Genomic DNA, 13,538 nt, shown 5'->3' on the forward strand with positions numbered 1-13,538 from the left:
GTCGTGTGGATATTTCCTTCATTTTGTATCGCATACATTCCCTTCTTCACAAATTGGCTTTCATTACTGCTGCGTGCAAGAAGGTGCATATCCGCAGCGTGCTTTGTTTATTCACATGCAAATACAATGAGAAGGTTTGTGCTACGCCACCGCGATCGCGCCCTAAACAACGTGGTCCACAGTACTCGAAGGCGGCTTTTGTGCTCCGAATTTCTATCGTAATTATATCGTTATCATAACGAACTGACTCTCAACTCGAACAATGATGACATGATTACGGTGTTGAAGGCATGATATACTCGCTAACTAACATAATAAATAGTATACCTGCATATATTACAAGACTCGAAACCGGAGAATTCCAAGTAGCTCTTTATTGCTTTTCAACCCTTCCAGGCGCGAAGAAGAAATCCTATTCTACTCGGGATGGCGTTCTATGATTTGAAGAAAATTACTTTTAATCTCTTGTCCTGGACTGAGGACCCGGCCCACTAACCAGATCGATTTAATTGTTAAACAAAGTTTTCCCCTCCTCCCCTTAAATCTCCCCCCCCCCTCTTGAGTGCAGTTTTCTTATAACACATATCCGAATATCGGGAAGATATGGCTGTGCAAAATGTTCCGAAATATTTTTCCAGGTCTTAACAAACATATATGTGTTACTATAAATTTAACGAAGACGTGACTCGTTTTGCTCAATAAACCTCCATACTGGTTAGATGCCTGGTATAGAATCAGCACGCGCGTATATACACACTGGATTATTTGGAACTCAACCTACAGTTTTTGCAGTCTATAGTGCAATTCGGCAAACTTTCATGCCTTGACAACGTAAAGTGATGTGACAAAACGCGTTCGAGCGTTCGGCGAGGTTGAAAAACTGTTTTACCTTACGCATGATTACCGGGAATCGTGATGCCTTCTGCCAAAGCCGACAGCCCTGAAGGCCTAGAATTTGTTTTGGTCTTCCATTTTCGCTGTTGTCGGTTATTAGCAGCTGACTGTTCCTTTTGTTCGAATGCTTACATGAGAAGCTGACGCCTAGCTCCGACTCTTCGCGCTCCCACAGGACCGGCTTCGCAAGGAATGGGGTGGCGCCGGCAATGTTTCTCGCGTAGCGGTATCCAAAACTATACTTTAATTGACACCATGAGCTAGTGTATGCGATTTTAAGCCTATTATTATGATAAAAAGTTACCCACACGCCAGTTCTGGTGCGGACAAGCATCAGACCTTGACCGAGCGCAAAGAAACATCAGGGAGAGCGATCCTGAGTGAGGCAGACGACAAATGCGAGAATCCCTAAGCTGACGTCACGGAGGCGAGCTTCGCAGCGCCGCCTGTGTTCGCGCTCACCGCCAATACCAGCGACACGTTTTCTGTGATCGCTTCTTGTACCCTTGAAATGCCTGGGCTGCTGCCAGCCAGATTTTTGGCGGCCGTAACCTGAGGGAAATGAACACAGGCGAGACTGACGGCGATGTCGTTTGCCGTGACCACCGCTGCCAAGTGAAGGATGCATGGTGGTCGGCTTGGTTTTTTAGGCTCCACCCATGAAACGCAAAAAGGGCTATTGTAAATCTAAAAGACATCTACACAAGACGATTCGAACTGCTTAGAGACATCTTGGCGAAGAAGTTATTTATAAAAGCCGTCCTGAAGAAGTCTTGTAGCTGTGCTAACGCGACGCTTATAGCCGTCTATCTGGGCGCTTGCAAGATCTCTACAGGACTTCTTGTAGGATGTCTCAGCACCTTCTTGTTGACGTCTATACAACTTCTTTTCAAGGAGTTTTAAGACCTTTTCAAGAGGTTTCAGAAATTACGTTATCCACGTTTACTCAGGGGTTCCTTCGTGGCACCCACTAAATTCTTTCTCTGTACACCACAGGCTAGCCTGAAATATCGCTACGAGCTGTCCCCACAACTGACGCACCCAGCAGCTGCTTTTGGAACACCGACTCGACTGCCCGCTGTTCTCCGAATAAATATCTTTGCTTATACTGGCACGCAGTTTCAAAGATACTTAATCGGAGAAGGGCTGGTCATTGCCGAGTGTTCTGGAAGCAACCACTGGGTGTGTTAATTGTTGACAGCTGGCAGCAACATCCACAACCGGCCTGTGTGAACAGAGAAAGCATCAAGCGGGCAGCACAACTGAGGGTGATGTTAGCACAACATAAATAGGGGGTATTCGCATAAACTCTTAAGAATAGAGTTGCTTGATGCCGGCTAGGTCTCATTTCACATGTTTTGTGTCCTGTGTACAAAATGATAAAATCAACCTGTAATCTTTTGAAAACCAAGCTTTATTTGTAGTGCAACATTAGGTATATGCATTAAAGCAGAAGGAATTACAGGGGAAAGCTCTCACAAAAAAAGGTAACCGTCAACCCGCTATATACTTGTAAACAGGGATGATAGCTTCATGTGGCAGTCATCAGCAGTCTGGCTTGTTCCCATGAAGCTGAGTGTCCTTGCTTCTTGCCTCCAGCCGTGTTGCCCGTGCCAGCAGGATGCCTGGGTAGAACACAAGGCACTGTGTCACTTACAATGTGTACCAGTAGTGAGCAGTGAAAGGTATCAGACAGACAGCTACTTATTAAATTTCGTTGATGCGAAAGCAAGCTAGACAAATGGTTCGTTGGGGCGAGGACTGTGTTGCACTGACTTCTCTGGCTAACTGATGGGGAATTGGAAATTTTTCGTCGAAACGGAAATTTCGTTGAAGCGGAGTTCGTTGTAGTGGGGTTCGACTGTATTATTGATGGGTATAGGTGCCAGAAAGCAAGTATAAGAATTAAGGTCGCAGTAATTTTTATCCTTTACCAAAATGAATGAATTTCCAGGAAGGCAGAAAGGAATGTGCACCAGCAGCTGTAAATTGTCACACCTAGGGATGGACACCAGTATGTCCACTCGTGTGGGGAGTGGGGGAGGGCATGACAGGCAGATAGAGAGGAGACAAAGGCACGAGGGGGTATTATGTTTTACGCGCCGACACTACACAGGCGACGAGGTGCGCCATAGTGGAGGGCCCCAGATTAACATTTTGACCACCTGCACGGGATCTCGAGCACAAGGGCGTTTTTGCTTTCAACCTCTATCAGAAAAGCGACAACCACAATTGAGAAGTGAACCTGCGACCTCAGGCTCAGCTGAACAACGCCTTAGCCATTGACGGCGGGTTGTAGGACACCGAAGTGAATTTGTCAAGCTGCTGTCTTTTTTGTTTGAACTGCGTATAATGGCTCAAATAAACACACTTTTCATCGTTTATCCTGTCGATAAGGCGGTATTTATTTTATGAGGCCTGAAAAGGGGAAAAACTGCCATGCGCGGTCTTAGGCAGCCACAGCAACTAAAGGAGTGACGTTCATACAAGTTACTACGTAATTGGACAATGTCCAAGATTAGAATTCAAACCAGTTTGTTTCGGTTCTGTAAAATACCGTATTGACTCGCATAATTTGCACACCCTTAGGTTTTGCTAGGTTTACAGAAACGACAAAGTTTTGCCAGATTTACAGAAACAGCGCCAAAATTGTGAATTTAGTATAGAAAATACCGCCCAAAAACAAATAAACCACTTAGTGCTATGGGATTTGAGCTTGCGAATTGCATAACAATATACCTAGTGCTCCAGATCACTCCGCCATAAGCCAGTGTTGGCAAGGGCATAAGTATAATGTATATAATGTATACCCAGTTCACATTTTTATCTAGGTTCGGCATTCCAAGCAGCCCAGACGACTATTTCTTGAATAGCGCTTCTGCAGTAAGCATCCCTCAAATTTTCACAAATACCTCACCTTTAGTGACTGCATTCCTTTAGCAGAAAAGCGTTCATAGATGTGTGATCGTGCTGGTGACTGCTGTGCTAGTTCACCCAGCACAAAAAAGCGCTTCATGCACCCTGATTTTTCCCTGTATGGTAAGTTTCAGTTGACATTATTTTCTTAGTACCTATACTAAGTAGAATAGAATGCAAGCTTGGGCTAGTTGGTACATTCCGAAAAAGAAAACTGCGATTAAAACGAGGACACAAGAGAAGACGACTAGACACACAGGGCGCAGACTAGCAAGTGATTTTTTATTTGAGTGAAAAACACATCATGAAGGAAACTGTGATCTACACATGTGCGATAACCTAGGGCACAGGACTAAGATGAACAACCAAATCACACCCAAAAGTCCAGTCATGAAACGCAATCTCGGTGCTTAGTAGAGACACCGACGGTGAACTGACGCAATCTTCGCCTTTTTTTCAGAATCGCGTACTGCAAAAATCTCCCTCCTGCGCGCACCCCTGTAATGCTTTGTAAATTCGCGTGCTTCGAGGCGTGGCGCACAGCCTTTGCAGTTCTTTACAGTGGGTGGCCAGGTTGCTGCCAGTAAAAGTGCGGAGGCTGTCGGCGTGTACCCTCAGTCGATCATTAATGCATCGGCCCGTTTAGCCGATCTGCGATCATCCACTGGACAAGGGGGTTTTGTAGACGACGCATGCTTGACAGTTAAAAAAGCACTTCACATGTCTTTTCCAGCACCCCGCATGTCTATTTTCTTCGGTGTTTACATGCTTACACAACTTGTGTAGCTTGTTAGGTGCCGAAAAAACAACACTAACCCCCACCTTTTCCCTAGCTTTCTTGATCCTGTGCCCAACATTATGAACGCAAGGTAAAACGGCCATCTTGTCGCCCTTGCCCCGTTCACACGTCGTCTTCTTGGTGCGTGACTCGACAAGAAGCTTATCGCCAACTGCCAAGATAAGGTCGCAAGGAAACCCTGCTTCCTTCAGTCGCTCCACCTGTGAACAGAAACTCGCCTCAGCTTGGTGTGTGCACGAGCGTTGCAGCGCATTCCCGAGAGCTGACGTGAAGTGAAGCAGTCCTTTCTGGATCGAGGGGAATAGATCCAACACACATGGTCACAGTTCACCTTGGGCTCCATATCCAAAAACTGCATCAATCCCCCGACCGGTGCTTCTATTGTTTACGAAAAGACATTGAGGGTGGAGCGAAAGAGTTCAAAACACTTCTTCAACTTGATGTGTAGTGCCCTCTGGATTGAGCTGCTACAGCACTAGGAAGTCGTCAACGAAGCGGAAAATCTTAATGACGTTAGTGCGGAGCAAGGGAAGCAACTGATGAAGTTGTCGAAACGTGCGAGTAGGAGGTCACTGAATATTGGGGCAAGACACGACCCTATACGTACGCTGTCCTTAGGAACATAGGAACGACTGCACACCCCTTGAATTGGCTCAGCTGGTTGGGCCGCTGCCACCGTTGCAGACGCCACCATCGCCACCGTCGCAGAGTCAACACCGCCGGTTGTGCCAAATCCTTCGGGCCTCCGTATGAAAGATTCGGCACAACAGGCAGTTGTGACTCTGCGACGGTGCCAGTGGCCCAACCAGCTGAGCCAATTCAAGGGGTGTGTAGTCGTTCCTATGTTCCTAAGGACAGCGTACGTATAGGGTCGTGTCTTGCCCCAATATTCAGTCACCTCCTACTCGCACGTTTCGACAACTTCATCAGTTGCTTCCCTTGCTCCGCACTAACGTCATTAAGATTTTCCGCTTCGTTGACGACTTCCTAGTGCTGTAGCAGCTCAATCCAGAGGGCACTACACATCAAGTTGAAGTGTTTTGAACTCTTTCGCTCCACCCTCAATGTCTTTTCGTAAACAATAGAAGCACCGGTCGGGGGATTGATGCAGTTTTTGGATATGGAGCCCAAGGAGAACTGTGACCATGTGTGTTGGATCTATTCCCCTCGATCCAAAAAGGACTGCTTCACTTCACGTCAGCTCTCGGGAATGCGCTGCAGCGCTCGTGCACACACCAAGCTGAGGCGAGTTTCTGTTCACAGGTGGAGCGACTGAAGGAAGCAGGGTTTCCTTGCGACCTTATCTTGGCAGTTGGCAAGAAGCTTCTTGTCGAGTCACGCCCCAAGAAGACGAGGTGCGAACGGGACAAGGGCGACAAGATGGCCGTTTTATCTTACGTCCACAATGTTGGGTACAGGATCAAGAAAGCTAAGGAAAAGGTGGGGGCTCGTGTTGTTTTTTCGGCACCTAACAAGCTACACAAGTTGTGTAAGCGTGTAAACTCTGAAGAAAATAGACATGCGGGGTGCCAGAAAAGACACGAGAAGCGCTTTGTTAACTCTTCTTGAACCGCGCGGTTTTAAAACTTAGACAAGGGAAGAGCACACAAGGATGGGACTCGCGCTTTGCCCCGTCCTTGTGTGCTCTTCCCTAGTCTAAGTTTTAGAACAGCGCGGTTCAAGAAGATGTATAACCAACTAGCCCCCATTTTAGCCTTGCTTTTTCAACTGTCAAGCTGCGTCGTCTACGAAACACCCTTGTCTTGTGGGTGATTGTACATTGGCCAAATGGGCCGATGCATTAATGATTTACTGAGGGTACACGCCGACAGCCTCCGCACTTTTACCGGCAGCAACCTGGCCACCAACTGTAAAGACTGCAAAGGCTGTGCGCCACGCCTCAAAGCATGCAAAGTGACAAAGCGTTACAGGAGTGCGTGCAGCAAGGAGATTTTTGAAGCGTACGCAATTCTGAAAATCAAGGCGTAGATTGCGTCAGTTCACCGTCAGTGTCCCTACTAAGCACCGAGATCGCGTATCGTAACGGGACTCTTGGGGGTGATTTTTAGTGTCCTTGGACTACCCCGGCCCTCACCTTGTTTGTTTATGTGCGAAGCGATTGCACATGCCTAGTGTAGGGTTCTTTGCCCCCCGTGTTGCGCTCAGTCTTTTGGCTGTGGTTTTGGTTGTTTACCTTTGTTCTGTGCCCTAGGTTACCGCAGTTTCCTTCATGATGTGTTTTATTCACTAAAATAAAAAATCACTTGCTAGTCTGCACCCTATGTGTCTATTTGTCTTCCCTTGTGTCCTTGTTTTATGTGCAGTTTTCTTTTTTGTACATTTATTAACTTTGATAAAGCTTCTCCCACCTTCAATTGGCCTTTGATTTTTTTCACTAGCGTACCAGTCAGCGGAGCGTCGCATGTGTGGAGTGAGTTAAAACAGAATACAGTCTACAAACTAACAAACTAAAGGCAGATATTTCCAGGCACAAACGGGTCATGGCTTAGTTTCAACTGAGCAAACAAATTAAGACGACCCGCTGGCGGCCAGAAGACTATACGCTGGACCGACTGACTCTGTCGGAGGGTCGGCGAGCTGCACAGTAGTGCAGCCAAACCATCTTGTTTTGATGTCACACAAAATGTCAGGAAATCAGCAAGAAGTATGCAGAGGAAGGCCGCATTTTTTAATTGATTATTTCTACCGAATAAATTCACGTAAATGCCGCGAGTGGTGAAAATATGGCCTAGAGACTCCAGACTACAATTCGCACTAGTATTCCTGCAATATTTACAAATCACTTCAGTGACGCTTAAAAAGGGGTATTAAAAAAGACGCACACACACATGCACAAGAGAAGATAACAAACAAACAAACCCTCAGTACCTCAATGTTGTTCCAAATCAACCCGGCTGGGAGGCGAGGCGTGGGGATGACTCCTGAGGCATCCAGGTAGGAGCCCAGGACCTTGTGGACTTTGTCCCGCTCCCTGGCACAGCCCGGCAGCAACAGCAGCTGGTCCAGCAGCCGAAGATTCCGCCGTGCCTCCCTGTTGTTAAATCTGGCCACTCTCCATGGCCAGCAGGCAGGGCTGTCAGCCACCTCCAGGTGGTGCTTCTCTGCTTGGAACCCACATGGGGCACAGGACGGCTGAGAGCTGCTGGAAGGGGAGGAAAACAACTAAGAGGAGCCCCAAAAGCAGCATCCTGGGCACACAGAAATGTTTAAACAAGTAAAATGCCTTCGGTACAGACGAGTTTCTGCCGCACAGACGTCTTTTAGCAGTGACTATGAAATGCCTCAGGACAAGCACCAAAAGAGTTCATGCGATGTGTACATACACCACATGAGCCAACAGATCATGAAGGAACTTGACTTTCATTTAAAAAACGACTATCGGGGTAGCATTCAATTCGGTAGGCTACAGAACTTTTCATGAAACCAGAATGAACGAAACACAGTCACTTAGTGGACAGTTTGATGTACACGAAAACAACATCCTGAAGCTAAAACGACTACATGGCAATAAAACACAATATGACTAGATTCCCTGAAAACACCTTTGAGCTTGTTTAAGTAAGCAGAAAATGTAACGAAACAAAACAGACACTTGTGCTAAACCCACGTTTCTCTGGTTAAATATGCATGAAAGTAGAACTATCGTGACAGGTCCAAAGTTGTTTTTTGTGCCATTTTGTCCAGTGCTGCCACCATTCTAGCTTTACCCTCAGGTAAAAGAGACTGCCCACTTTCGACATACCCGAAGTTCTTGGACCTCATGTCGAGGCTAATTAGATGCTCCGTATTCGCCACCATGTTATTTTTGTGGTCTCCACTTCTTGCTGGACCCTGTCTCGGTCATCATGACTAGGACCAGCCTTGGCTGGGTCAAGACACCACTTCTTAGCTGCCTGAGCTTTTCAGCCGCAATGCGCTCTTGGCAGTCTTTGCTCGATGTTTGTACTGCTCTCAAAACCTTTGGTGTCACATTGAAGCGACTTGCATCTCCGTCAAAGCGCTTGAAGAACGAAACAATGTGCCTGATACCATGAACAGTTTGTATCGCACACTGAGCCCTTTCATTAAGGTGCCGGCAGTTCTTATTGAAGCCCATTTACCCAACCGCTTTTCTATGTGGAATGCACAGCAATGCCTTCACTAGCCAAGCCAAGAGAGGGAATTTGGTTTTGTTGTTAGCCTCCTTCTCAAAACTCTGCTGCCAATACTCGTTAATTCGTGTAGACTGATCTGATCAACATGTTCAAGCTGGACGAGCATGTATTCATCCATCAAAGTCAATTCATCGGTTATATCACTTGCAGCACCCTAAAATGAGCTCTAGAGGACTTTTCTTTCCTCAGCTGTGGGCTTAAGAAGCGCAGGCTCTGCAAAATGAAAGGCAGCCGTTGAAAGGCAGTCGTGCAGAAGGCACTCAGCACATTTTATGTAAAAACTTCCTTCCACTTCATTTTACGTAAAAGATGCCTTCAACGCCCATGGCGTAAAGGACTCCTCCCACCAGAGCCAACACATTGCGGAAACCCGGCGAAACGAAGCTTCGGTACAAGATTGGCGCAGATTGCTTGAAATGAAGAAGGATGTAGCAGGATTTACCTTTCGGCACGGTTCGGCGCAGATATCACATCACTGGTTCGTTGCCCTTGAGCTCCCTGTGTCTGGGCTCCCACTGCGGCCGCAGCCAGGCGCCCCGATACAGCACTCCATGCACCACGACTGAGCACAAGTCGCCCTCCGGATGCGCAGCAGGGCCACCCGGGAGTAGCATTGCAGGGCACAGCGCTGGGGTCAGGTCCAGGCTGACACCCACCAGCTCGGCTGTGGCTGAGGATACAGCACACTACAGCAGCGCCTGCCGGGTGACCTCCCCTAGCATGGCGCCTGCTGAGGCCGAGCCCTGTCGCTGCCGCACAGAGCCGCCCGAATAGGCCAGGGTGTGGCCCTTCAGGTCATCTCGGACGATGGCCCAGGCCAGCTGAGCTGCCCACAGTGGGGCCGTCCGTTGTTTGCTGCGCTTGCCCAGGATTTCCAGTTGCACCTCGGCCACCAGAGCAGGAGACCAACCAGGGCCCTCCCATCCAGAGGCCACCACCTGGGACATTTTATGATTACTGGACCAATAGGTGCAAATAGCAGTTCGGAAGGGGAAAACACGCATTTACCTTAGAAAATAGGATATAACGGTGTGATAAACATTGCTAAGCCACAAGTGACAAAGCTCTGAGGTTTGCGCAAGCCCGTCGAATTGCCCTGCAGCTGGCTAAACAGCAACCACTTGATCTCCCAGGTACGACGCTGAAATTGAAGCCTTTGTCATCTCCTGCCCTAACATCATTTTGACGCCACTTTAAGCCACTAAACCTAGGACAACCCAATGAACGTAGTTATAAATATTCCTAGGTGAAACCTGAAGACAAGAAAACTAGACACAAGGGCAGCTCTATGCAAAGCGGTAACATGAAGGGCAGTGAGCACAAATTGCACAGCTTCTCTCTCATTTAGTGCACACAAATTGCATACCACATCCTGCCAAAACCTGATGCACCCAGCATAACCGGTTAATTGCACTGTAAACACATCATGGGTCTGCAAGGAAAATTCCAATTGCAACATCAGCTATACACAAAAAGTGGTTACCTTCTGTAAATGAGAAACGTCCTAATTGACCCTGTGCAAGCGCGGCTTGGCCTACTCACACATGGACAGGTTGATCAGCGACACCTCCTTGGCAGCTTTGTTGACATCCAGGGCTTGAAAAGGCGCCCTGAACGCACCGACCAGATGCCGGCAAAAATGCGAGATAATAAAGTGTACACAACTAAAGCACTGAGAATTAAAGCAGATTGAAACTTAAGGTAAGCAAAACTTATCTCGAGGTAAACAAGGATGCAGAGGGGTTTTACTACTCTAACATGAAAATATCTACTGCACAAGGACAAAAAAGAAGTCAAAAGCTCATTCACCGGCCTTTGCCTGTGAATGAGCTTATCTTATTCAAAAATCTCAAACCTGCTACAGTGAAAGGCTTGGAATGAATAAAACTCTAGGCCAGTGCCTTGAACATGCACACAATATTTCGGGAAGGTCTGGTACTATTCATAACTTAAATGTGAGTTAGCAGAAGAAAACTAAAATATGTCAGACACTAGCAATACCATTGCAAACTTTCTCCATAAACACACGTTTGCAGCTAGATAATATGCCATTCTCCTTTTGTCATACTGTTTTATGTGACAGGAGACAACTAAAATGGAACAAGCAGTAAGGCAAATGTGCAGTCTATTAGCTTCATTTTTAGCTCAGACAGAAATTTACTAAATATGCCCATCATGAATATCTCAAGACAACTGATCACATCAACAATAAATGCAGCATGGAGATATGGTAACGGTCAGTGGCAATGCAAATTGTCTTAAATTGGCCCCACTCCAGCTTTATTTTTGGTCCAGATTACAAAATCGCACGACATGCATTTCATACGGGTTTTTGGAAACAGATGGTGTATTAACTCCAACAATTTGTGTTCAGAACAACGACAATTCCTCCGTCATTTCCATTGTTTTCTTTGGAGTTATGAGTAGGATTATTGTATTGTTGAGTTTTAGTTTGCGGACGCACCATAATGCGCAACAACTGTCTAGTATTTGTAATGTCCATACGCTAAACTGTGCTCTTAAACGCACTGACCTATGTAGGATTTTATCACATCAAAGGGACCTTACAAACGATTTCTGATTCAGTCTCTGTAGTCACATGCGTTATCTACTGGCTATTTTCCGGAATCTGTGAGAAACATTGCGTACATGCGGACTTACTACAAACTTCTTGTTTTTTTTTTGTTAGTGTCATCTTGGTAGCAGTGACAACAGACAATGAGTGGAGCCTGGAAGAAACTACAACTCTGTCTGGTCAACGTGCTCTCAGACGCTTTCTTTTACTATTATTTCTTCTCGGCCAGTGCGTCATATATAATCTGAGAATGTGAGCGAAAAACAAGAAAAACGGGGTTACAGCATGAAAGGCGCCAACTATAAAAAAAAAGTACAGTTGCTCCCCCCCATTTTGCCTTAATAGGGTATTTACATTGCACTCCATCGTTGTGCTGTGACATCACCAAAATTTATGAAAGTTTTGGGCATCACTAGTCCATAAAGGCTCAGCGCGAGCTCGGCTGATAGCCTGTGCATTCGTTGTACTGCTTGTACCATTTCAACAGTTTTCTTTAACGAGAAAGGTAATGCCAAAAGTTTGCAAGCCCAAGCGTGTACTTCACAAATTGTGGTGCTGGGCACCGGCGTGTGCTGCGCACAGAATTCGCCAAACTACGGTACTGTGCAGTGATAGCTCATTAACGACGACCGCAAGAAACTCTGTTACTACTTATCACGCTAGTAGCTACTCACCTTTGTTCGTGCAGAGTCGTTTCCGGACGCTTGGGGAACCATGGCAGTCTTCACGCATACAAAGGCTTGAGCAAGGTATTTTGGAGATGCATTTAAAACACCATTTACCTATTTACTCTCTAAAAAGCATTTTTTTTGCGCAAACAACCTTACAAACGCAAGAGCAACTCTTTGGAACGACAAACGCGACCAACGGTTGTTGTGTTTGAATTGAAGCGACAGAGGAACCCCTGGTGGTGCTGAAAACTACTACCACAAATGCATAAACTAAAAAGTAAAATATTTTTGCTTAATAAAAAGCAAAAAACGTTTTATAAGCCAAGTGTTTTTTAAATGCAACAAATTACTCCTTTATTGCAATGTTTAACGGCTTTTTATCTTTTTTTTTGAGTGAGCACTCAGCGCGCGCTTATTGAAGTTTGCAGCGGTTCGGTTCTACAATTTTGGATTGACTCAATTGGAGTTGCGCCTGTCAAAATGCTTCTTTAAGTCTTCGGTACTTTGCCCATGCGTTATCGGGCACTCTGCCTATCTTCGGCACCGTGTGGAGCAAGGAAGCAACGAGTTATTTTCCAGAAAGGTGGAATAGGGTCGTCTGCTTCGCTGAACGCTAGCGAGCCTTTTTGGTAGAAAATAACTTTCGCTATCCTAAATGTTCCCAGTTGGGTGCATAACTGTTCATTTTTTCAGCTCCGGAAGATGCTGCTTGATGTGTGCAATGTGAACGCCAGCCTAGGCCATAATTACTAGCTAATCACTAGCGCCACCTTTAGTGCTATTACGCCGACGCAGCGCAGCTCCAGCCCAAGCGAGGTCTGGGACGCGCTCCGCGCGCTCGTTAGTGCGCGTGGTTCAACCAGGTTCAACTCCACAGTTCCACAAAACATTGCAGTCCGATTCGCCTCGCCATGCCTCTTCAATGCTCCAGCCTTCACGCCAGCCCTCACATCTTGCGCAGTCGATGCCCGAGCCTATGTGCAACCACGCAGCCACGCAAGTACGCCAACGCTGTAACTAAGCCGGCCTTCGCCGTTGGACCAGTGCGCCATTTTGTCTTCCTCGCCCAAGCGTTTTGCACCGTTCACTCGCTTGCCTTCTTGTGCACGTCTGCGCTTGCTTGCTGGCGGACGCTCCAGCAAGATTGTGTTTTGTGTGTGACCGCCTGCGTGTATCCGGCTCGGCGGCATATCATGCCGGGCATTGTGTGGGAGCGGCTCGTCTCAGTGACAATGTCGCGCCTATTCATCGACCTCATACGGAAAGAATTGGCACGGCGACAGCTGGACACTGCCGGTTTCAAAGAAGAGATAATTCGGCGACTGGAAGCCGACATTCGGCAGCAGCATGAAGCTAGCCCCCCCGGTTGAACCGAAGGCTTCTGCCTCGTCCGCCGCGGTGCCTTTGACGCTCCAGCCACGGTACTTAACCTTGCCAGACACAGTGCCAAAGACTGCCTGCAACATGATCCGTTGGTTTTGCCAGAGCAGCCGCCATGGCAAGTGTTA

At 47.0% G+C, this 13,538-nt stretch overlaps 1 protein-coding gene across 1 annotated transcript; it reads right to left on the reverse strand.

The window, feature by feature from the left end:
- Positions 1-2,276: 2,276 nt before the first annotated feature.
- Positions 2,277-9,731, reverse strand: LOC144153563 (uncharacterized). The gene is made up of 4 exons (XM_077685185.1): positions 9,650-9,731; positions 9,227-9,572; positions 7,499-7,772; positions 2,277-2,519 (listed from the first exon to the last, which is right to left on the reverse strand). The coding sequence occupies exons 1-4, from the start codon at positions 9,729-9,731 to the stop codon at positions 2,397-2,399; spliced, it is 825 nt and encodes a 274-aa protein (XP_077541311.1). The 3' UTR covers positions 2,277-2,396.
- Positions 9,732-13,538: the final 3,807 nt, after the last annotated feature.

Source organism: Haemaphysalis longicornis, unplaced genomic scaffold (assembly GCF_048455015.1).
Source record: "Haemaphysalis longicornis isolate Haplotype H1 unplaced genomic scaffold, Haemaphysalis longicornis Haplotype H1 scaffold_9, whole genome shotgun sequence".
Classification (NCBI taxonomy): domain Eukaryota; kingdom Metazoa; phylum Arthropoda; class Arachnida; order Ixodida; family Ixodidae; genus Haemaphysalis; species Haemaphysalis longicornis.

What these genes read in the sequence shown, in the direction of transcription:
- LOC144153563 (XM_077685185.1), bottom strand. Translation starts at nt 9,731, where the DNA reads ATGTCCCAGGTGGTGGCCTCTGGATGGGAGGGCCCTGGTTGGTCTCCT. An exon ending in GGTGCAACTGGAAATCCTGG is followed by an intron (nt 9,573 to 9,649) that starts GCAAGCGCAGCA and finishes GATGACCTGAAG; the next exon opens with GGCCACACCCTGGCCTATTC. An exon ending in TGATTTGGAACAACATTGAG is followed by an intron (nt 2,520 to 7,498) that starts GTACTGAGGGTT and finishes TGTTCTACCCAG; the next exon opens with GCATCCTGCTGGCACGGGCA.